This window comes from Xylocopa sonorina, chromosome 1, assembly GCF_050948175.1.
Source record: "Xylocopa sonorina isolate GNS202 chromosome 1, iyXylSono1_principal, whole genome shotgun sequence".
In the NCBI taxonomy this organism is placed as follows: Eukaryota; Metazoa; Arthropoda; class Insecta; order Hymenoptera; family Apidae; genus Xylocopa; species Xylocopa sonorina.
This window is the reverse complement of record NC_135193.1, coordinates 1,133,451-1,155,806: the sequence shown is the minus strand read 5'-3', so window position 1 is coordinate 1,155,806 and position 22,356 is coordinate 1,133,451. Positions and strand designations below refer to the sequence as shown.

At 36.6% G+C, this 22,356-nt stretch overlaps 4 protein-coding genes across 7 annotated transcripts in view; 2 read left to right on the top strand and 2 right to left on the bottom strand.

The window, feature by feature from the left end:
• The window catches only part of Atf3 (Activating transcription factor 3), a 30,606-nt gene extending 21,546 nt beyond the window's left edge, over nt 1-9,060 (top strand). The window contains exons 2-4 of one of the 3 annotated variants that reach the window (XM_076908552.1): nt 6,086-6,293; nt 7,551-7,687; nt 8,447-9,060. In XM_076908552.1, coding sequence (XP_076764667.1) covers nt 6,110-6,293; nt 7,551-7,687; nt 8,447-8,881 — 756 coding nt within the window. In that variant the 5' untranslated portion in view covers nt 6,086-6,109 and the 3' untranslated portion in view covers nt 8,882-9,060. Of the gene's footprint in view, nt 1-6,085; nt 6,348-7,550; nt 7,688-8,446 lie in introns of all 3 variants that reach the window. The other 2 variants (XM_076908543.1, XM_076908535.1) reach the window with 2 other exon arrangements.
• A 3,954-nt stretch (nt 9,061-13,014) lies between these two features.
• Nucleotides 13,015-14,536, bottom strand: LOC143423135 (protein transport protein Sec61 subunit gamma). Its single transcript, XM_076894235.1, has 4 exons — nt 14,388-14,536; nt 13,981-14,087; nt 13,283-13,385; nt 13,015-13,209 (listed from the first exon to the last, which is right to left on the bottom strand). Exons 2-4 carry the CDS (start codon nt 14,072-14,074, stop codon nt 13,200-13,202), a joined length of 207 nt encoding a protein of 68 aa, XP_076750350.1. The 5' UTR covers nt 14,075-14,087; nt 14,388-14,536; the 3' UTR covers nt 13,015-13,199.
• Nucleotides 14,537-15,610: 1,074 nt separating this feature from the next.
• Elm (calcineurin like EF-hand protein 1 elm) lies at nt 15,611-17,328 on the top strand. The gene is made up of 4 exons (XM_076909230.1): nt 15,611-15,903; nt 16,104-16,367; nt 16,449-16,542; nt 16,712-17,328. Exons 1-4 carry the CDS (start codon nt 15,837-15,839, stop codon nt 16,854-16,856), a joined length of 570 nt encoding a protein of 189 aa, XP_076765345.1. The 5' UTR covers nt 15,611-15,836; the 3' UTR covers nt 16,857-17,328.
• Nucleotides 17,250-22,293, bottom strand: Sec23 (transport protein Sec23). 2 transcript variants are annotated; one of them, XM_076909228.1, is made up of 12 exons: nt 22,001-22,293; nt 21,615-21,897; nt 21,451-21,537; nt 20,920-21,166; nt 20,598-20,847; nt 19,799-20,449; nt 19,549-19,702; nt 19,316-19,467; nt 19,061-19,235; nt 18,580-18,801; nt 18,375-18,395; nt 17,250-17,560 (listed from the first exon to the last, which is right to left on the bottom strand). In XM_076909228.1, the coding sequence occupies exons 2-12, from the start codon at nt 21,891-21,893 to the stop codon at nt 17,471-17,473; spliced, it is 2,328 nt and encodes a 775-aa protein (XP_076765343.1). In that variant the 5' UTR covers nt 21,894-21,897; nt 22,001-22,293; the 3' UTR covers nt 17,250-17,470. The 2 variants fall into 2 exon arrangements, with proteins under 2 accessions (XP_076765343.1, XP_076765344.1); XM_076909229.1 differs by lacking the exon at nt 18,375-18,395 and having other exon boundaries at nt 22,001-22,283.
• Between the last annotated feature and the right edge of the window lie 63 nt (nt 22,294-22,356).

Here is a 22,356-nt window from a genome sequence, read left to right as displayed (position 1 = left end):
AAATTCGATTCCCCGATTATTATTTCAATCTGCTGCATTACACCCTCACGGTTTTACATAAGCCTGCCGATTACGTGTTCGATCGATGTCTTGCACTCAATCGATTATTTTTGAGAATCCACCAGTGATTCACGCACACTTGTAGAAATCTGCACGAGTTGTTCCACAGAACTTTTCATTGCAATGTTCATTGGATTTTTCTTCTTCTTTTTTTTCCTGTCATCTTTTATGCAATATTATCTTTTTATATTAAAACTGTTAATGACTGTTAATAAAAGGAGAACAAATTTTTTTATCTATATTTTTTCTTCATTTATATAAAAATTTATAAATTGGTCGTTCTTCGGTCTGTTTAGAAAATTATTTTTGTAAATATCCAAATAAATGTTAGATTTTATTTTTGTAGTCGTTTGCGGATAGAGTTCATGTTATGCGACAGAATGAAAAAGGAATTGTTCCTGGAAATTTTAAATGCGCAGAGAATATATTTTAAATAAAGGCGGTCGTTAATGCCCTCCTCTTGTCGCGATATCTTATTGTGCAGATGTTCGCGCACCAAGATATATGCTTGAAACACGTGAAATAGTTTTCTGAAAAGCGATTTATGAATATAATGAAAGAAAAAGTAAGATGAGAGTAAATTACAGTATTGCACGCTTTTTCCCCCGATAAATAACGAAGCGGTGATAGGAACATGTATTTAGGAGAGCATACGTCTCGCTATAGTTTCTCTTTGGATCTTTAAACGTTATGAAAAAATTGAAAAAGCAGAGGGATCTCATAAATTTCGTCTGTCGACAGAGATTATTTTCGAATTCGTTGAACCGTGTTTGACGAAATACAAAAATGAAAGATAAAAAGAAGAAAACATTTACAGGAGCGAATTAATGCAAATTCGAAGATGTATCGTTTTGTTTCCCGATTTCATTTCGCAGGCTATTTTCGTAGAGCTCAATTTCAAAATCTAAGCGTTCTTCCTCCTTCCGCTTCGTGGCCTCGATTCGCTGGAATCCTCGCTAGCCTCTCTATCATCTTCCCGTTTAATCAGTGTGAATAAATACACGAGAGAAAATGACAAGAGGAAATTAGATCCGAGAAGAGAAGTCACTGGCTCGTCGTTCGTGGAATACGCTCTATTTTTACCTTCAAACGATAAAGACAGTGCACATGTGTCACTTTTTATTTTACTACGATTTTACTCAAGTTTAACGACAGATTTCAATGTACGCATCTAAGCAAGGACTTTTACTTTCAATTGTTATAGAATCACCATTCCGCTTTTATTTGAAGAACGATAGAATACTATTATTTGATGAGCGACTGTTATTATTGTTATGACTTTGTTCTACATGGTAAAAAACGTTACATTTATATAGGTTCGCATATTTAATATTCTTCTTGTTTCGTTAACCGATAAACCAGTTATATTTTCTCACAAGTTCTTACGATATGCTACAAATTTGTTAAATAAGGCTTGTCTTTGTTAGTTGCAAGATTTGCGACTTATTACCCAGTCATTCAAGCTTTCAATCATTCGTTTATCTCAATCCAAGTAACTAAACTGCATCTTTCTAAGGATCAATGTGCTATCGAGGCAATGTTCAACAAGATGCTCTATGGATCATATATTTGCTCTGAAATGTGGCGGTTCTTTTAATTATCACAGATGCTGGTTAGATATTTAAACCCTAAGACTTCTCTTTTTTAACGCTCCAACCACTACTCAAGTGTCGCGATTTTGCTCAGAACTACTCTCAATGCTCTGAAATTATCAGCGTTTGGCCATTTAAACACCCAATTGTCCTCGGATAAAAACTGTTGAACGCGTCTGAGCAACCCTTACTCAAACTCTACGTTCTCTCGAGGATATTCCTAACGATTTCCCGCGTGACATATAGGTCAGTGGGTATACGTCTCGTGGCAGCACTCCAGCGAGCAGAACGAAGGTACCAGGTCCGTAGTAGAGAGATCCGGTCCGAGGAAGTCGATTTTTTGGTCGGTATCGCTCGCCTCGCGACCCACGGGCCCCGTTGAGGACCGCTCTAAAGGCGGCGGAGAGCCGGAGGAACCGTAGAAGGCTACGAAGGAGGAGTTGCAAGGGCATTAGGCTCCGAATACGGAACGATCAAATTTTTACGAAACACGCGGCTCCCTTCTCTGCTCTGCGCACCGCTCGTGTCTTGCGTATACTCGTGCACGGGACTGGCCATTCTCTCGTAAAAAGAGAGCCAGAAACGCTGGGAGACGGGAAGTCGACGGCATGAAGAGGAGCTTGGCCAACTCGCTGCTCGATTGTTACTCAAATTTGACCAACTCTGCGCTTTCTGCCTTTCCACTAAAAGCAAACGCGAAAGTTTTACTTCATATTTCGAATACTATATCGAATGCGATTCATTAAGAATTATTTTCTCGGCGAATATCTATGACGAACGTAAAATGTTCGAACTTAAAATTACTTTGGAATACAAAATGTAACTCGTGCATGCGCTCTTATGGGCGTCACTCGTATCAAGATTCCACAGATCGAAGATAAAAAAAATCGATTCAAAATTGAGTAACATCAATTAGTTTAAGTCAGTAATTGTATTTCTAAAAATGTTTCTAGTTTTACGCAGGCAAAAATGGCACTTGATCAACTCATTGCTAGCAACGTGGTATATTTGTAAAACGCAGAGTGGACTCGGTGAAGTTTACCACCGAGTCGAGCAACCGAGAGCAGGCTGTAGAATTCGATTGTTGGGAACGGACGGCTAGTCTCCGCTGGAGGACATGGCGTTTCTTTTTAGAGGACACGCCAGCCATGCGAACGGGGGCTGTTTGCACGTCAAAATGTATTTTTGACGAGAGTTTGACAAGCTTTTAACGTTCTACACTACCGTCCCCGCTTCTTCTCTCCTCTCCTCTTCGTCTTCCCTTTCGCTTCCTCCGCCGCCTGCCTGATAGATTCTCGCGCGTCCTGCGTGCCGATTATGCGCCTCGTTATTTTTGCGATCCGCGGACTGGTTACGTAAGCGTTCTGCCTCTGGAAAAGTTAACGGAAGGTGGTCGACTCTGCGCGAGAGATAATGGCCGCCTGTAGTAGAAGTCTTTTTGGATGTCGTGAAAAATAAAACGTGTCTGAGGAAGAGAGCCAGTCATATTGTTTCAGTGGAACATATTAGCGTTGCGCGTGCCATTTAACAAGTCTCCGCTTGAAAATACTATTTAAAATACAAATCTGGCTATTTTAGGGTATATAGATAATTTTTTAGTTATTTAAAATGTGATGATGCTTGTAAATTTTTATTTAAAATTAGATCGTGAGGGTCCATAGACATTCATAGGAAATTTAAGTACGTATTGAAGTAAAAGGTGCATATAATATGCAAAAATATTCAAAGCAAAGTAGATTTCTTTAGTTACATTTATGTAAGTATTAATTTGCATAAACACATGTATGACCTAATTTTGCATAATTCTATCTTATATTCGCTTATACATTACTATTTTCCAGTTATCTAACCAGTGCGATATTTATAGCATTACATATTTTAGTTTATAGTGGTGCTTGATAATTATTCCTTAAATGAAGCTGAGCTGAAGATTTGAAGTCTCTCTTTTCCTTAATAATTTAGCGTGAGATATATAAAAGATATAATATACGTTTTCGAACTGAATGGATATTCACGTGACCCTAATTAATAATATAGTAGCTGTAATTAATATTTGAAATTGCCTAATCTAACTTTCTTGTTCATCATCCTGCAAGAATTAAAATACTTCGATACTTTGTTAATTTGTAATTGTGTATCAATTATAACCACTAAATTAGCTAATAATCCTCGTCTTAGTGTTTCACGTTTTTTGATTGTCAATCAAAGGTTGTTTATTGACCGGTTGATCGATATCCATCTTCAGCTTCCGGTCTCGTTATCACCGTTTCACGATTCAGCCTGAATTCTTCTTTGTTCCCGCCACTGATTTGAGCTCAATAGCCGTGCTTTCAAAGCTGTATCAATAATCTTCTCGTTCCCCGGAAAGGAGAATGCACAATAAGGGGAATGAAGATCCAGTTAGCTCCGGTAAATCGTCATTGAAATATCAGCGAACAGCATAGAAAATTTGTCAATTCGTCTCCGTAAATTGAAAAATGATGATTCGGGCATTTTTCGTTATTCCCTGCTCAAATTTAATCAATTTGAACCAATAGTTCGTGAAGTTTCGAGTGATGCGAAAATTTTGCAATTATCTTGACACGTAGAGGAGTAAAGCTTTATTTTGTAACAAGATTAACTTACACGCGATAGAAATTGAACATTTGTCGAATAACTTGAATTAAACTGCTAATGAACGTAATTTAAAAGTAAAATGAATGACCGATCAGAAAGGGAGATCGCTTATAAAGTTCCATTCTCCAATAAAATGATTTTAGATAAGATGGAAATGGGAATCTATTATTAATAATTTAACATTTCATTTCTTAGTTGTTCGTTTATTCTGTAATCTCAGATTGAGATCAGTAAGTCATGAAAATAATTCCAATAATGCTCGAAGCATAAACTAATAAATCTTCGGGCTAAAAATAGTACGAAAAGTTTGGAGAGATAAGTTGGCGATGATCCCTCGTGAAATTTCAATCCAATCAGACGAATAAGGTCAATTCGAAGCAGCAAGTAATAAAATAAATTTCAATCGGTAAATTGTGGAAAAAGATAGTACCTTAAAGTTCGACGCTTCGTATATCTCGATTCAACGTTTATTATGAGATCTCGCGGCAACTCGCGAGGATAAGTCGAGAGACCATTCCACTATTCGATACACCAGTTACTCGCCAAACTTTAAACGAGGATGTCTTATAGACATAAATAAATCATGAATACGCGCGCGCTTCTTTCCTTTCTCTTTCTTGTTATCAGGTTCGCGTAATTTTTTCTCCATTCGTTTTTCCTCGAAGATCGTACATTTCAACACTCCGAGTCACTTTTCCGAGAATTTACGGTCGTCTAGTACCGCGAGAGGTCGCGAAAATAACAATGTAACGGTTAAAAGTAGTGAATCCGATTTCTTGTAATTAATTAAATCAACCTAGAAAAACCGCAATAGAGGATGTCTGTTATCAATAACCATTTGAAATTCTCCGACAGCTGCAGATAGAACGTGGCCATATTGCGGCGAGGTTTCGTTTCGTTTCGTTCTTATCAATCAGAATTATTCTGTGCTTCGTGTACATACATTTGATCTGAGATAAACTAGTAGAAACGGGAAGCAACTGGACCAAAAAAACTCTGGTTTCCGCTTTTTTTTCTCCATTTTAATTCGTTGAGTAACCTCACGTGGAGAGCTCGATTTTGTTTGTGGCTCGGTTTCCTTTTGTTCCCGACGGAAATAATTATTTAAAGAACGAGTCAGCATCGTTAACGTAACGAGATTCCGCGATAAGGTTTTGACAATATTGTACCGAAGAGGTGCTTGGAATTATTTGCGTCGTTCCGTGACTATTGAATAAAATGATGTTTTACTATCTACATTCGATATTTATTTCGATTTTATATGCTCTGATTCTTATATTCTTATATACATATTTAAAATCCAGACTAACTCAGGTTTAGTTTGTTACCTTCCAGCAAAGGAGAAAAGTAACAGCGATTACGTGCTTCCTTTACTGAATTTATAATTTGTAATCATAGAAAAAATTGAAAACTCTTCTTTTTATCACTATAAAAGATTTGAATCGGTCCATGCTTGAGTATATAAAGAATCCATCATTTTACAAAATAAAAAAGGGGCATCAAGATTTGGTCTGTACATTTTTCAGCGAATTCCGAAAACCTAAACACTGTAACCGTACAAATATATGATATCGTCTTTTGCAAACAACTATCAACAACTCAAATACCTTCAACATCTTTTATGTACTCTAAACATCTGCATCGAAAACTGCAAAATCCTGAAAAATTAGAAAAGAGATCGCGTACATACGTTCTCGGCGCACGCATAGCTAAAACAGCTCTGAAAGTTCAACGGGCTTTCAGGTTGGTTCGTTTCACGCGAGACGCGTTACCAGCATCCGTCACATCCGGACTCTTAATCTCTGTTCTTATTCCAGGTTAAATGGTAATCTAAACCGACCATGTACAACCTGAACGTGAACGTGAATCCAAGCCCGACGGCTGCCGCGGGTCTTCTCGGTGTCGCGGCGGCCGAGGTCACACCAAGGACACCGGAAATCGTAAACTCCCTAATCGCCATGACCAATCCCTTCGAGGGTTACACGAACGAGAGGAGCAGGGACCGTACGGACTCGACTAGCAGCGGTGAGCCGAGCCCACCGAGTGTCCAGCACACCTGTAGTCAGCTCATTAAAGAAGGTACCCATCCGGGTGGTGGCCTTGACGATATCCTACCGGGTCCTACTCGACGGACTTCTTGTCTCTTTGCTCATCTTCTACTTCTACTCCTTCTTTCTCCTTCCGTCGGATATTGCCGATCGATCCCCTCAAAGTCGCGCAGGATTTAGCTGTGACCCTGCTCTTCTAAGAACGCGACACGATTCAAGAGATCTTGGGGCTGTGACACGGAAGGTGGAAACAGTTTTTCTTGCGCGATACGAACGGGGATCCTTGATGATTTTTATTTGGCAACCAATTGAAAGTTGAATGCGTTCGATCGTATAACGTTTTGCGTTCTCGACGGCAATTTTCTTGGTGGTTAGTTTTAATGGAGGTGGAATTTGTTTGCGGAGCAAGTGTAAAGAAGTTCGATTAGTTTCTTTCATTAACGCATAAAGTTTTGATAAAGGAAATTGGAGTGTTTGGTTGTATATAATTATTAAATTGTGCAGTGTTTATTTTAACCGTAGGACGTTACAATAGTGTTCTGTATTTTTCTGTTTATTTTTAAAATATTTGATACTTGTCTGTTCGACTTTTAAAAGTTATATTGCTTTTTAACAATTTAAACTTTAGTTTCGCTTATTTTCTCGATCAGGCTATATCCTAGTTAACGGGATTACGTGTTTCAGTGTTAGTGTAACGTACACACTCAGCCTTGCAAGTAAATGCTCGTACTTTCACTTTGTTATTTGAGATTTTGCAATAAATCTTTTACGCTGTGCATTAATACGTATAAAGTGTGTTCAGACAAAATTTCAGCAAAATTGAGTGATTAATAGCAAAAATATAGCACCACTTACGAATAAAGTTCTAAGTTAGCAATTCAACGAAATTATTTTCAATATACGAAACAACAGACTAATTTGACAAGCATTAACAGCATTAATTATTCAATTTTGTTACACTCCACTAAAACATCGCACTTAAACAACACATTCGTTGAAAAACTTCGAATTAAATCAAATTTACACGACAGACAGGAATGGCACAAATATTCAGGCGGCTGGTTTAATATTTAAGATAAATAAAATCGATTCAACGACCATTCCGCCGACTGGTAGCCAGACTCCGGGAATCAGTTTAAAAATATAATTTAATCTGAGCAATATCTCCTTTTTATTCCATCAATTTCGATAATGAATCGCGTGACTAATCGCCGTGTATGCAAAAACACCGCAGGGTTGAAGTTGACGCTGCAGACAAAGAGGCGGGCGAACGGAGCCGGAGAGGACGCGAAGAAGAGGACGAAGAAAGAGGACGGGAGCGCGGACGATGAGGAGGAGGAGGAATCCGGCAGCAACAACAACCGCGGTGGAGTAAGAAAAATTCTCACATACTGTTCTCGTTTAAACGATAAAGCAGTCATAATGTCGTGCGATCCGCTATGTAAGTCTTCGTCTCATCGATTTCACGGGTTTCCGAGTCAGACCGGGCCACTCATTTCCATCCAGTTCACACAGTCACTTCCGCTCCTGGCCAAGGACCCGGACTCTCGATCATATGATAAACGGGCCGCCATATTAACCGCGATGAACGCGCTAAATAAATTTGTACAACGATGAAAAAAAAAGGTCGCTGGTCGAAATGTTATTTCACGAGTTCAATTTAACCAGTTACCATCCATCTTTTATGATATTATATATGGTGTCTGGTTCTATTTCACACTTGTTCGCCAATTTCCACTTCGAATCGCATATTCATGCTACAGTAGAACCATCGAACTACTAGTTTCGACGAGCGAACTCGGTAGATAAGAGGAATAAAACAACAAGTGTGTTTAACGCTCGGTTTTATGTGTACAATAGTTAAACAGCTAAGTAGAAGCTAAATAGAAGGAATTATAAAAAATCAATATTTCAAATTAAATTAAAATTGTTATAATAACTACAAGTTTTTCATTTAAAAAAAAATAAATACAATGTGGTGATATAAGATACACGTTTGGATGAGGAAAGTTTCGAATTTTCGTATTGTATAAGGGAGGTTCTACTGTATTAGCATGGGGTGAGGGGGTGGGAGATAAAACACCATGCGAAAGTAAAACAGCGGTTAACTTCTGTTCGAAATTTTGGTAGCTGACCCCGGAGGACGAAGAGAGACGTCGAAGGAGACGCGAGCGGAATAAAATAGCCGCCACCAAGTGCCGTCAGAAGAAGCGCGAGAAGACGGTGACGTTGGTTCAGGAATCGGAGATCCTCGAGACACAGAACCACGACCTGAAGTCGCAGATCCAGGAGTTGGAGACGCAGAGGCGTAGACTGATGGACATGCTGAGCCTCCACGGGCCGACCTGCTTGAAGCAAGGCGGCACCGACAACTCGTACCAACAGTTTGCGGAGCCGTTGCAGCTACCCAGTTACCAGGAGAACTTTGTACAGCCACCGCCGGCGTTGAACCAGCCTCAGAATTGCGTGACAGACTACCCGGTGAAGGTGGAGGAGTACGAAGGTGACTTTTACCGGCAAGAAAGTCCGTTCGTGCCCACCTCGGACGCCGGGTGCACGGTTTAGCAGGTTTACCGACGTTGCAACAACGCCTGCCGCGTCATTTTGAGGAGCACCTTCTGTTGGAAGTCCGGTTTACCAATTGGAGAGGACAGAGCTTTGTTCCGCTTGAACAACGCGGAGCCTGCAATCTTGCAGACGTTCGTTTCGCCTTTATTCTTGGTCTGAACACCTCGAACAGACATAGCGAGACGTAATCTGATCGTTTTAAAGATGTTGAGGATGCTATGTCGTTACGACGTCCGTCTTATACATCTCTAAAGCGTATTAAGATGACCATCTTGTACGGCTTTGACGGCTCCTTAGACGTAGTTAGAACGTATATTTCGTCTTCAAGCCATCGTAGGGCAATATAAAATGCCTTGAGATAGATCTGATCATAGTTTCAAACGTTGGAAACTAGTCTGATGGAAGTAAAGAACAGTCGCATGCATTCCAAGAAGACATAAGAAAGCGGGAACACCATGTCAGTCGATGATGAATAATCGTCTGGAAGACGACTTAAGGATTCTGTATGAGCTTCTCTTACCTTTCGTGGCTTCTTCTGCAATACACCCGGTAAACTGGAGCTTCTAGGCCCCCTTCCTCTGTTATTCGCAAGTCTGTAGCTCGTAAGTGGATTATTGTAATTGCAGCGCCCTCCTGTTTCTTCTTCTCACCCTGTCCTTTCATCTTCTACTTTATCCCTCCTGTTTTTAACACGCCCAATTATACTCGAAACGTTCGATTCGTAGAACGCTTGAAGACATTCCTTAACAGTAACCCTTCCTTGAAAGTAAGTTAACTGATTCCGTGAACGTAAGCTCTGTGACATTCTTAAAATGTAATTTAATGTAATCGATAAGCTTAAGGTAGAAACGGACCGCCTCTGCGACGCCCGATTTAAACTTTGTCGCACGGACGTATTGGCTACAAAAGAAACGGAATTTTCGTACCCATTTAATTTTTGTAACGCTTTCATCGTACCAAATTTCGTTCCAAAAATAAATGTCTGTGAGTAGATTCGCAAGTATTAACCGGAACTTCGAGAGTCGCAAAGGTGTTCTGTTGTTTTAAGAAGGAATCGAGATATTCTTTTACAAATAACTAGTCGCGAGACAAGTGCCGTTCATTTTTCACGCGACTGCTTCCTCTCGATTCACCAGTGAGACAACCAATCAGTGTAATTTCTAACTCGGTGTATAGCGTAACTAGACTGTGGATCTTTATGCATATCTGTCTGTGTATTCGTAGGAAATTTAAATCTGGAGAAAAAATAGAGATACTACATCTCAAGTTTCTTTGATACTGTTAATTACGAATTTGTTAGTCCGCATAAACATCCGCAGTTTAGTTTTGATCACAGCTATCTCACATGCATTGGGACGCGGTTAGAGTACGCGCTCTCAAAGGATACTTATAATTATACGAGCATTCGAAAAACGATCTATTTAATACTACGAGATGCGCATATTTTATATACAGATTCCGTATGTTATATTGTATTTACATACGCGAAGACACGCACATGTCGAGCACGTGTACACGTCATTAACAGTTAAACGGACGCACGACTACGTGACGATTAATGACAACGGCCGAACGACATACCTCAACTTCGTGGGTAGTTACCCTCCCTCGGTGTGTTTGCGCAAGAAAAATTTGCTTTTCAATTTTCTTTTACATTGTAATACCTCTGATCGTGCGATTATTGAAATTGTGTTGTTTTCTCTTTTTCTTAAACAGACGAAGATAATAGCGACAAAGGGGAAATATGCCAAAGAACCATCAGAATTATCGGTCAGAGGGAAGATTTGCTTTGACAACAGGGTTGAAATAATCGGATGGAAAGAAATTAGTAAACGCACCTTGGGGCTACGCTTACGCGTTCTCGTAATTTATGGATGCTAGTTTAATACTTGAACGCCATGGATAATAGTTAAACTGCGGATGTTTACATAATTTGAGTAAAGTTACACGTCGCGATACTTGAGTTGAGTTCCGTTCAGTTGTCATTTTTTTCTATTATCATTAAAACGTCTATAAAAATGTTAATTTGCAGAAACATCCGCAGTCCATCAATAGTGAAACGCTTCCTCGAGTCCGCAAGGGCCAAAACATGCCTTTCATTTCACTCGGAATGTTACCGTCGGTTGATTCTAAAACGAAGGGTGGAGATTTTTCTTACACTTCGTGAAACGGAAGTGAGACAAAGTCTTCCTCGTTGTTCTTCTTTCACGAGATTAAAATAAAAAAGCGTCCACGAGCAATTAAGAATGGATTTTTTTAACGCGCAGGACGAACACGTAACAGTCACACACGTGTGGTGCTATATGGACATATATATATATATGTATATATACATATATATATATATATATATATATATATATATATATTTGCTTTTTATATAAATTTTATTAAGTTGCCCGAAGAGAGTATTTAATAGTTTAATACACATGTTACAAACGTCTAATATTATCGATGTCTATTTACTAATGCAGAGTTCTAAATGTAATAGTATATCAGACAGTCTATTCAGACAGAGTTTATATTTATATACGAGTCTTTTTCTATCGTCGAGTGAGAGGAATCCGAAAACGGTGAATTAATATTATCGACGCGATGAGAAAAAGCGTGCGACAACTTTTTAATGTGCAGACTGTTCGGAAAGAAAAGAAAAGTATTGCATTTTATTTTAAAGGAGAGAGATATTGTGATGGTTTTTCGTGGAACGTGATGTTCGTAGTAAAATCGTAGACAAAATCATCGCGGTGGTACTTTTCAAAAGAAAAAATGTGTTAGAATGTATATTTCGGTATGATTACGTTTGCTATCCAATATATACTGCCATTATTCAAGTCCCAGATACTGTCGCTTATAGTATCTGGCTTATAGGTTCGTCGTTTTCGTAGAGAAGTATATTGTAACCCTTTCTGAGCTAGGGCCATTGCAAACGTACCGTTGTTAATTGCAGCTTTACGTCTTTAGGGATGGTACAATGGCACAGATTTTTATATTTATTTCGTTTTAGTAAAATCAGTTGATAATATTCAGTAGAGTTACAAAGATAAATAGAAAGCACGAGATGGTAGTGCAATTGTTAGTGATGTATTAATTTATCTTATTTTTTTATTATGAAATCAGATTTATAAGAGTTTAATGAGTGTGTTGATAGCTTGCAGAATGTTTTCCCAGTTATGGACGTGTATGTCGAAAGCTCCGAAAGGGTTCAGAATCAAAGTTTTTCTAGAGAGTAAGCACAAAAATAATTTCAATAACAAAATGGCAAACAGTATACAAGATTGTATTCATCGTAACAAAATCGTACTATTGTCTCTTATTACTGTGTACCTGGCCATGGTTTACCATGCGATACCTGTTTTTCCTTAGGGAAAAATGCATGAAATTCGAACTAGAAAAATGGCTGACAAAATTTTATCGTTGTAATCTAAGGGAAAATTTTATTCTATAAATAAAAGTGCCTTCGATACTAATACCTATTTATCATTTCGTTCGAAACTTAACGATTCGTTTAAGTGAAAAAATCTGTTGGGTTGGAAGGAAAGGAAGAACCTTGCGTCATTTCTTAAATGATTTCATTATTTCAGTAGTTTTAAGATAATAGAACAGTAATACATATTAGTTTCATTTTGAAATTGTAATGGAAACATTTCAATGAACCAATACGTAACTTCAAAAATTACTTCTTAATACATATAACGTCAAGCAATCATTTCTTCTAGAACTAGCGACATCGATTATTGGCTTGCCCGCAGCGCCGTCTGTACAAAGGGAGCTCAAACTGGTTGCACGTGGTTACCGAAGCAAAGTAAATTACCAATGTAACAGGTAGCTAACCCGTTTTACTAGACGTTTCCGTAGAGATGGCAGCACTAATAATTTTTCCAATTACGGTATTTAATAGAAATACAAGATTACCAATAAATTCTAAATAGTAAACAAGAAATGGTATTTGTAAAGATGGCTTATAAAATTTGTTATTAAGATATGTTAAGTTTCTATTTTTCTTGATAGGTTTTTGTATAGGCTAAAGATAAATTTCTACTCTTTGTTGACAATGATTCTGTGATACAGCAGAAAAACCTGGGCGTGAGTCCAGCGCGTGAACACATAATTACAAAAAACGTAATAAATGATTTGGTATTATACACACGTTTTATTATAAAATTCAATATTAATATTATGCACACACACACACTCTCTCATATCTCAATAGCAACCAATGCGAAACAAAATACATAGTTTATCTTATAAATAGAGATACCATTGGGGTATGTATAGAGTAGGGGAAACAATTTCATTGAACCTATTGGACGCGAGTTTACGAACCCCTGTAAAGGAAATGTTACAGATAAATATAATTGTTGAGAGGCAAAGAAAGTATTAAGAATCAAGTTTACTTACACAATGATATTGTTAATTGGAATATGGATTAATTTAACAAAAAATCCTATGAAGCCCATTATACAGAAACCAATGGCTGTGGCAATGGCAATTTTCTGAAATTCTAAACAATAATACGCACAATAAATCCCAGTTACATGATTCAATAGAGAAAGAAAGGCAATTTTTAGTATTTTATCATATGTGATGTTAGTAGCTAAATATTTGAAAGTATTTTACTTGAACCGTACCCATACAAAATCTTGTAGCAACATTCTAACAGATTCACAATTTAAAATGATAAACACGATAAACAATTGCATGAAGTGAAAACTTTTGATAAAAATAAAAAATGTTCTCACATCTGGTGTATGGAGTATTTATCTTTATTTATCATGAGACTATTTGTCAAGAGAAAGAAATAGCAAAGTGATCTATTGTCGCTAAAAAGATGACAATTTATTCCTTAACATTTATCAGTTTGAAATTAATTTTGCGTTTACGGTCCTTACTAGATATTTGGGTTATTGACTGAAAAGTCCTTAAAAAATCTTTTCAGAGTTTAAAATATCAGAGTAATTGTTTTTAATAACCTCCTCTTTTTCTCTCTTGATATTTAAGATAGTAAAAATTTCCAAACTTTCAGTTGGTAGGTAGCATGTAGCTAGCATGCATTTGCGGTGCATCTTAGAAAAAAAATGAATTCGTTGATACATCACCTTTTCTGTCGGGCTTCGTGCATCGTTTGATTAGACGAATACTATCTTTGGCGAACTGCCGTCCAGGTTCGGTAAGCTTCTTTACTTGATCCATTGTGCTCGTGAAACTGAAAGTGAAACGTTACATCGTTCAACTCACAATTTACGTCCGGTTCTAATTATTTGACGAAATTGACAGAGTCGAGGTAAAATGTCACAGAGCCTGTATGCGAAATCGCATATGCTTTTCAAGTTATAATCCATTTAAGAAATTGCTATATTTTACTCGAAAATTCGGTGGAATGTATATATTAAATAATGCGTCAGTTAATATGAGAAAAATGTCAGCTAATTTCCCGTAATATTTTTCTCACTTTTATCGAAGGGAACTGATCTGTAATTCACGCGTGAAAACACGATATACTCACGTTGCGTACGACTGGAGAGCGCGTAACAAAATGTTATTTCACGTACGAATAACTGCGCTCGTCAGAAGCTCTGGCGCTACGTGGACACTGTGCTGTAAGAACGTCACTTCCTGGTCACTGACGTTGGAATCGAATTGTCGTCGCGGGAATCCGTAGTTGTTCAAACCTGTTCAGAGAAGAATTACTTCGTAAAACAGTTCATTTCAAGTATTAGTGTCATGAAATAATATGTAAACAGATAAACTAGTTTCTATGCCGGAAATGGATAAATTGAATAAAAATATTAATGAATTATGTTTCTGTGGAACTGCAGCACTTCCTATTTACACTTGATATTTCTTTCTTTATACTTGTACGATATATAATTTTTAAGCTTAATGTCAGTGTATTCACCCTCTAGTTTATGAAGAAAGGTAGGAAAATTTTTGCATGGAACTGTGGACCTCACAGTTCCAGAGGTGCAGAATTTTCTCAAATTTTTGAATAAATTTTCTTTTTACAAACATGTTTGTTTCCTTTTACACAATTTTAAAAACGAAGGCTTTAAACTTTCGGGAGGAGCGGCCCCACTATAATAATCTTAGCTACAAGCCGCCACTGGTTTCTCTGTATTTGATAACAGTTATGTATTACACGTGCGAGTAAATGAAGTTTAGAATTCTTTAACATGATAATTTATAAAACATGAAATGTTACTAACGAATGCAGTGGCAAAAACTGTATTTACATATAATGATCATAAAGAGCGACACATAGAGTGACTCGAAAGTAACTCCATTAACTCCTCAACGCGGCAATTGAAAATTCGAAAGCGACACTTTTTTATTCTCTACTTTCTTAAAATAGATCATCTTCGTAAACCCGACTTAATCCGAGCGAGTGCGCCAAGAGGTTAACCTAAATAAATATATATTTAATGTTAATCAGAATCTAACAATAAATTATAGGCCATGTAGCTTTTATGCATTTATTTAAATGTGTACATAATTTTTTTCAACATATACGTATGTATATCGATATTTTCTGTGTGTTTTATTTCTTTTTTAATATTGCTAATATTCTTTTGTTTCGCAATGTACAGATAAGCACTTCTAAGGTGGCATTTCTTAATTTCATTTCTAACAGGAAGCACAATATGTTTTGTTATAATAGTTGATTGTAAAATTTTAGGTATATTATTCGAAAATTATTAGAGATAACATTATGTTCGTCATAATAACTTGTCCACCTTGTCAATCAAAGCAATGCTTCTGCGATACGCTGTATATAAGCCTTAAGATTTTCATGTAATCAGTTACCTTTGACACTTGGCGAGTAACCTGTCGCTTTTATGGCCATTTAATTTCGGCCAACGAAATTAAATATGAATTAGAACGCTGCGACCGAGTTAACACGACTGTTCGTGAGTCGAAATTGATACAATTTTTTAATCACCATACCAAAGAAAATATGGGTAACAGATCTAGCCTTTTGTTGCGCGAAGAAGAAATCGCACAAATACAAGAAGCCACGGGATGTAAGTTTTTTTATCGATTAGATTAATCAGAAACTCTCTACTTAATTACTGATTTATGATATACATTTCCATTTATATTTCCTTTAAAATATTATTACTTTCATTCCGGGTGTGTATTGGACTTAAAAACGTTTGATGAAACATTAAAAATTGAATTATGTCACTGTTGATGATAAATTATTACTTTGATTTGATTGTAGTCACACCAAATCAAATTGAACGTTTGTACAGTCGCTTTACAAGTCTCGATCGTGGGGACTGTGGAACACTTAGCAGGGAGGATTTCCTCAGGATCCCGGAATTGGCGATTAATCCTCTAGGTGATAGGATTGTGAACGCTTTCTTCGAAGAAAGCGGTAACGATAGAGTAAATTTCCTACAATTCATGCAAGTGCTGGCTCACTTCAGACCTATTAAAAAGAATAGCCCTAATAGATTAAACTCTAGACAAGAGAAACTAAAATGTAAGTCGATATTAAGCCTAAAAAATGTATACTGTAAGCTACTTTGTTATTCGTTGTTGCTAACTGAATTATTATTTCCAGTTGCTTTCAAGATGTATGATTTGGATAATGATGATTTAATATCAAAGGATGAACTTTTAGCCATTTTACACATGATGGTTGGTGCAAATATTAGGTAAAAAAATTATCATTAATTTATTAACATTAGTAAAAAATGATTGTACTAGGAATGCTTCACAAAAAATTTGTATCGCAGATTCTAGAATGTATATATGTAAAAATATTCAAAGCATGTTATTCAATGGTGGGCAAAGTACTTTATGTATATTTGCTTTTTATTCTAGCGAAGAACAACTAACTAGTATTGCGGAGAGAACTATAGTAGAAGCTGATGAGAACGGTGATGGTATGATTTCGTTTGAAGAGTTCTGCAAAGCACTAGAAAGGACAGATGTAGAGCAAAAGATGTCTATAAGGTTCCTTAGTTAATTTATTTTTCTTTTCTCTTTTAATGATGCGCAATTTGGTAATGTGATTAACTGTAAATAACAATAAATGTAACAGCTAACAGTTTCACATAGACCCTCGTTTATTTTACATTGGATGAAAATTCAACAATGTTCTGCTCTCTTTTGTTATATTCAAAGGAATGATAGTGAATTTCATTGTTTAAAAATTTTCATTAAAACATCTCTAGTTTTATACGTTAATATAAAATGGTACAATTATATAATATCTTTATCACTTACGGTATATAAGTTCTATAGTTACTACAGTGTCTGAGTTCATTACTTGTTTGTTAAATGCACTTATTGAGAAATAAGTTAAGCTGCTGTGGCGACACATTTGAAAAAATAATGGAAAACAGATATAAAGTACGCATTACGTTAATACTATGTATTTTATTTATACAGGAATTATATCTTGACTTCGGGAAAAAATATTTAAGAATTACATTGAATTAATCATAGATTTTTATTATAATATAGAAATTCTTATTGCGTCTATTTTACCCTCCTTGATAAGTTGCAATTATCGATGTCTCATTGCAAAATATTTGATTTTACCATACGTAAAATGAGATAAGACGTTTTCATTGTGATTTAGGCGGTGGATGACACGGCCAATTTTTTCAAATGTTCCATGAATACTTGCAGACTAACATCGTCAGTTAAGACAGGTGCTCCACTCTCCTAAATTACAATACAAATTAATTATAAGTTGCGATCGGTAAGTAAGCTATTCAAAAGTCAAACTGACTGACTCCACTGCAATCTTGATTACAAATATTTTTACATTTCGTATCAGAGCATATCATTTTACTGATTAGCGCGCTAACTGAAATGGGAATTTATTTTCGTTCATTTATGTAAAACAGTTGCAAATACGAAAGTTCTTTAACCTATGTTGAACATTTTAGCTTGGCAATTGTAAACTATGGTAGAGATTGAATAATAAATTTCATAGAGTTGATCAGTTTGGATTTTGAATGGCTTAATTATGGAAAAAAGAGGAAACTGATAAACTGTATCCCCAATTGATAAAGGAAAATTACAGTTAGTTATAATTCATAAAAGTGTATTTTGTGAAAAATATGCCTTGATACCAACCACCAGTGAGTTGTGACAATATTGTTGTGAAAAAACTGCTACGAGTGTACAGTATTCTGTGCTTTCTTTGTAGTAATATGTACAATTATATATGTGTAAAATTATGTTGTATAATGTGAAATAGATTAAGACGACCCAATACCAATGTTACCATGAACGTGTTAAAGATTGGTCAGTACATAATATTAGTCAATATCTAATGTTGAATATTATATTATACTTATTATTTTTAGAAATTATTCTGTGGAGAAAGAAGGAAGAAAATAAATAATCTATTTTACAATGAAGTGTAAATTATTCATGTGGCTAAATTGTTTTCACTTAAGTGTATTATCAAAGCAATGGAAAAGCAAATTGGAAAGTAATAGAAAACAAAATGAATGTATGAAAAACACACCCCACTGGGTATCGGCATCCCCTGGTTGCAGGATCACGGTCGCATAAAAAAATTATTAGTTACATATGAATAAATGCGCTGACTTAATGTTCGTTTCCGATATTGAAAATGACCAATAAATAAAACAGTCTGATATAACAGAAATTTTGACGAGATGAACCAAATGTATTATTCGAGAGAAGATTTGAACATGAAATTTACTTACCGCTCCGTAGGCATACATGTTATTGTGAGTTTGGCTTGGATTTACTTTGCTCAACAAAAACCTAGCTTGTGAGCCACCTTGTTCAGTGTCAATGTACCTCGGCGCAGGGAACCTTTCGGCCAATATTTCTGCGGCATCATCGACGGGTGCTGCCAATAATTGTCGGAAATTCTCGTATTCGGGTAAATCTTGATATTTTAATTGGCGCCACTGTGCGATAGTCTAGTAAAAAAATGGTTAAAATTTTTTCGTTCTTAAAAAATAACTTGTTTAGCGTAATTCACAATGATATTTGTGGACTAATTATTATATAAATAAATATTAATCGAATACAAGTAGTATAGCTTAAGGCAATGTTTAGATTGTTAAAATATTTGCTAAAGTTATCTTTAATGTCAAGATGAATGTTAGCGTATTTAAAATAATCCCGAATTCATCCCTTCTTCATTATAAACAACGACTATAACAACAGCAAAATTACCTCTCCGTGGAATATAAGGATTTGGAAGAAAGTGTCCATTAGTAAAATTCTATCTGGCTGGATAGATGAAGTGTCTAACAAAACTGGTTCTGGAGGGCCACTGAATCCGTAACTGTACAAGATGGGTTGTACCATTATCAAGGAATTCGTTAAATCTTCGCGCATTAACATATGTCTGCAATATTAAAAGATCGATTAGTAATGAAAGGTTATTTAATTGATTTGAGAGTAAATGCAGAAAACACGATAAATAACCTATAAAAACTAGTTTCATCGGGAGAATTATTGAATACTTGTAAGAACTGTGATCTACGCAAATGGTACATGAATTGGGGATATAAAGAAAAGTTCTCTGCAAGCCTGAAGCTATTTGGATCGTCCTTTGCGTATTCTCCGAATTTCTGACACTGTAACGAAAATATTTAACATTACAAAAATTATATATTACGTGGAAAACATCGAATATAAATTCAATAATAAATACTGACTAATCTGATAAGCATACGATCCACCCATCTGAGGACATCTGGGCCGTCGTCACTTTCTGCCCTGAAGACTGCCAAACGTGACATGAGAACTGCAGCTGCCTCTTGGTCAAATCCGGCGCTTATGTGATGTAAAGATGTTGACGCGTCTGCCCAACTGCGTTCGTTAAATGCACAGCACTTTTATTAATATTTTAGTTTCCGAAAAATCATGCATTTAAGGATTGACATGTATTTAAATATATCAACGTACTTTCTAGCGATCGTAGTGACTCTGATTCTCCGTTGGCCGCTACTATGTTGATACTGTGTGATGAACTGAACACAACCTCTTCCACCCTGAGGAATCGGTGCGGTATGTTGATTAACAACCTCAAAAAATAGTGCTGTAGTGGTAGACGGTGTGAGGGAACAGAATTTCCACTGACAAGTGCCGCCTAATCCCACTTCCTGTTCTCCGACACTAGCACCTTTCACTCCCAGAGATACACAGGGTCCAATCGCCCCGGAAACTTTAATTTCTCGCGATGTCTTCACTTCCAATGTCGCGTTAAATGCCATCTTCAAGTCGCCTTTGTGGTCCTTGGCAAACACGCGTTGGAACGTTTGTTTAAATAAAGAAGAATTAAAAGAGTCTCCCATGACCATATGACCACCGGTAGAATTGCAACATTGCCTCATTTCTAACAGTCCAGTTTGGTCGAGAGCGCACGAGTAGATATCTATTATGTGGCCATTAGTCGCAGCTCGTGACGCGAGGGAATCGTAGTGCTTGGTTGCTTTCTTCATATGTTTTGCATGATCTTTTTGGATATCGTGATGTGATCTAATAGGTTGCCTTAAGTCGTCTGTTACGACTTGACCAGGCCCTTGGGAACAAGGTCCACCGACGAATAACATTATCCTGCAAAAAACGTTGAAATACTCTTCAAGGAACAGTCAAATCAACAATAATAACTATTGAATACACTAATAGTTTTGTTCTTTGTAAAAAAATAATCGACAGTTATATAGGACACAATGATTTTAATATGTGCAAAGTATGTGTATACCTGGCTCCTGTGTTAGCATAACTGGCTTCCAGAAGACCAGTGGCAACAGCTAATGCAACGCCAGTCGATCGTAATGGTCGTTTCCCTGGACCAATTGGCCATGGATCGCGTTGCAGTTCCCCTAAAAGATCTGTTAAACTCATATCACACTTATGTACAGGTTGTAAGAAGCGATTAGCTGGCGGTAATGGTTGTCCACCTGGTCCTCTCTGTTGGTTTGGATTTTGACCCGGTATTGGTCGACCTATACCTATTATAACATGTGAAAATAATTATATGTTCCCCATTGTTCTATTTTATTATATAAAATATAGTAGTATACCCAGCATATCTTGAACTTGTTTCGGCTGTAAATCCTTGGTACCGCGAAAAACATAACTTTTACTACATCCATCACAACCCAGTTCGTGAACCTGAACCATTCTTCCAAATGTAATGAGACCGATCAAAGCATTGGGTGGAAGAAGGGACAGCGACATTTGTAGAGAATCTTTGAGTGAACCCAGTTCCTCATCATCCATGCACGTATCCACGACTAATAAGAAAATTGGTGGTAAACACTGTGCTCTCTGATACAAAAATAATAGAAATTAATATTCGATGAGCTATAAATTGGTAAAGATAAAATTATTTTATTTTAAGTAGATTGTGCATGTTCCTATAGATTCGTATTTTTATAAATACAGCCAAAGAAATGTAATCTACAGTATTACTCAAATGAAATTACTTTCTAGATTGTTTTCTAATCACTTGTCACAATTTCTTTTCTGAATCTTTACTTTTTTACATAGTTATTGTAACTGTGAACTGTAAACGTATAAACATCCACAATCCAGTCATATATCTCATTTACCATTATTGTATATTCAATTGTGGAAAACTTTGGAATTAATTCAGCTGGTTGATGTTGCTCTGAAATAGCAGCATATTGTGGTGGAAACTGAAATTATTAAATATTAGACTATGGACTAAAGTAATTTTGTAATTCTGCGTAATAAAAAATGATTCAATTCTTACAGGATTCCTCTGAAAACACAAATTGCACACCCATAGTTTGGCACGGTAATCCACTTGGCAGAGCGGATTCAAAATTGCCCTGCAAGTAGACCTCGTACAAAGCACAGGATCGTACTGTATAGGAGGAAGATCTGGTCTCTCTTTGATGGGCTGATAAAGTACCCCCAAGGGTACGACAAGTCTGGTAGCATCTATGCGCGACGATGGCCAAACATTCCAAGTGATTCGTACTCCATCGCGGTCTTCATTTTGTTGAATGAAATCTTCGTAAGTGGTCATGTTGCTGTAATCAAGAAAAAATCCACTGATACGTAATTCATGTTATACATACGGTCTTTAAATATGTGACAAGTGTGGTGTGATTTGTGGTTTTAGGTTAAACTCACCAAATTAAATCAGCGTCTGATTATATGTTATGTACCCGGCTAAGACAGTTGAGACGGTTTTAAGTGATCTTTATTATCAGGTTCTCATAATTACTAAGTTAATTTAAAATTCAATTGCAACGACACAATTTCACCGTGTAACAGCACAACTCGTGCCGTCATTGAAGCCACGTCACTTGGAGGCTTGGAAGAATCACTATGGCGCATGCGTACCATGATTTTTAATGTTATACACGCGGTATTCGAACGTGAGCTAGTAAGTAAAAATTTCAGTAACTTTTTATATTTTACACAGATCCTTATAGCAGTATTTTACGATATATCGCAATATCCTTGTTAAAATAAACTTTTTATGC

What these genes read in the sequence shown, in the direction of transcription:
- LOC143423135 (XM_076894235.1), bottom strand. Translation starts at nt 14,074, where the DNA reads ATGGATCAAGTAAAGAAGCTTACCGAACCTGGACGGCAGTTCGCCAAA. An exon ending in CACGAAGCCCGACAGAAAAG is followed by an intron (nt 13,386 to 13,980) that starts GTGATGTATCAA and finishes ATTATTGTTTAG; the next exon opens with AATTTCAGAAAATTGCCATT.
- Elm (XM_076909230.1), top strand. Translation starts at nt 15,837, where the DNA reads ATGGGTAACAGATCTAGCCTTTTGTTGCGCGAAGAAGAAATCGCACAA. An exon ending in TAGACAAGAGAAACTAAAAT is followed by an intron (nt 16,368 to 16,448) that starts GTAAGTCGATAT and finishes TATTATTTCCAG; the next exon opens with TTGCTTTCAAGATGTATGAT. An exon ending in ATGGTTGGTGCAAATATTAG is followed by an intron (nt 16,543 to 16,711) that starts GTAAAAAAATTA and finishes TTTTTATTCTAG; the next exon opens with CGAAGAACAACTAACTAGTA.
- Sec23 (XM_076909228.1), bottom strand. Translation starts at nt 21,893, where the DNA reads ATGACCACTTACGAAGATTTCATTCAACAAAATGAAGACCGCGATGGA. An exon ending in TATGCTAACACAGGAGCCAG is followed by an intron (nt 20,450 to 20,597) that starts GTATACACATAC and finishes CGTTTTTTGCAG; the next exon opens with GATAATGTTATTCGTCGGTG. An exon ending in GATGAAACTAGTTTTTATAG is followed by an intron (nt 19,236 to 19,315) that starts GTTATTTATCGT and finishes TTAATATTGCAG; the next exon opens with ACATATGTTAATGCGCGAAG.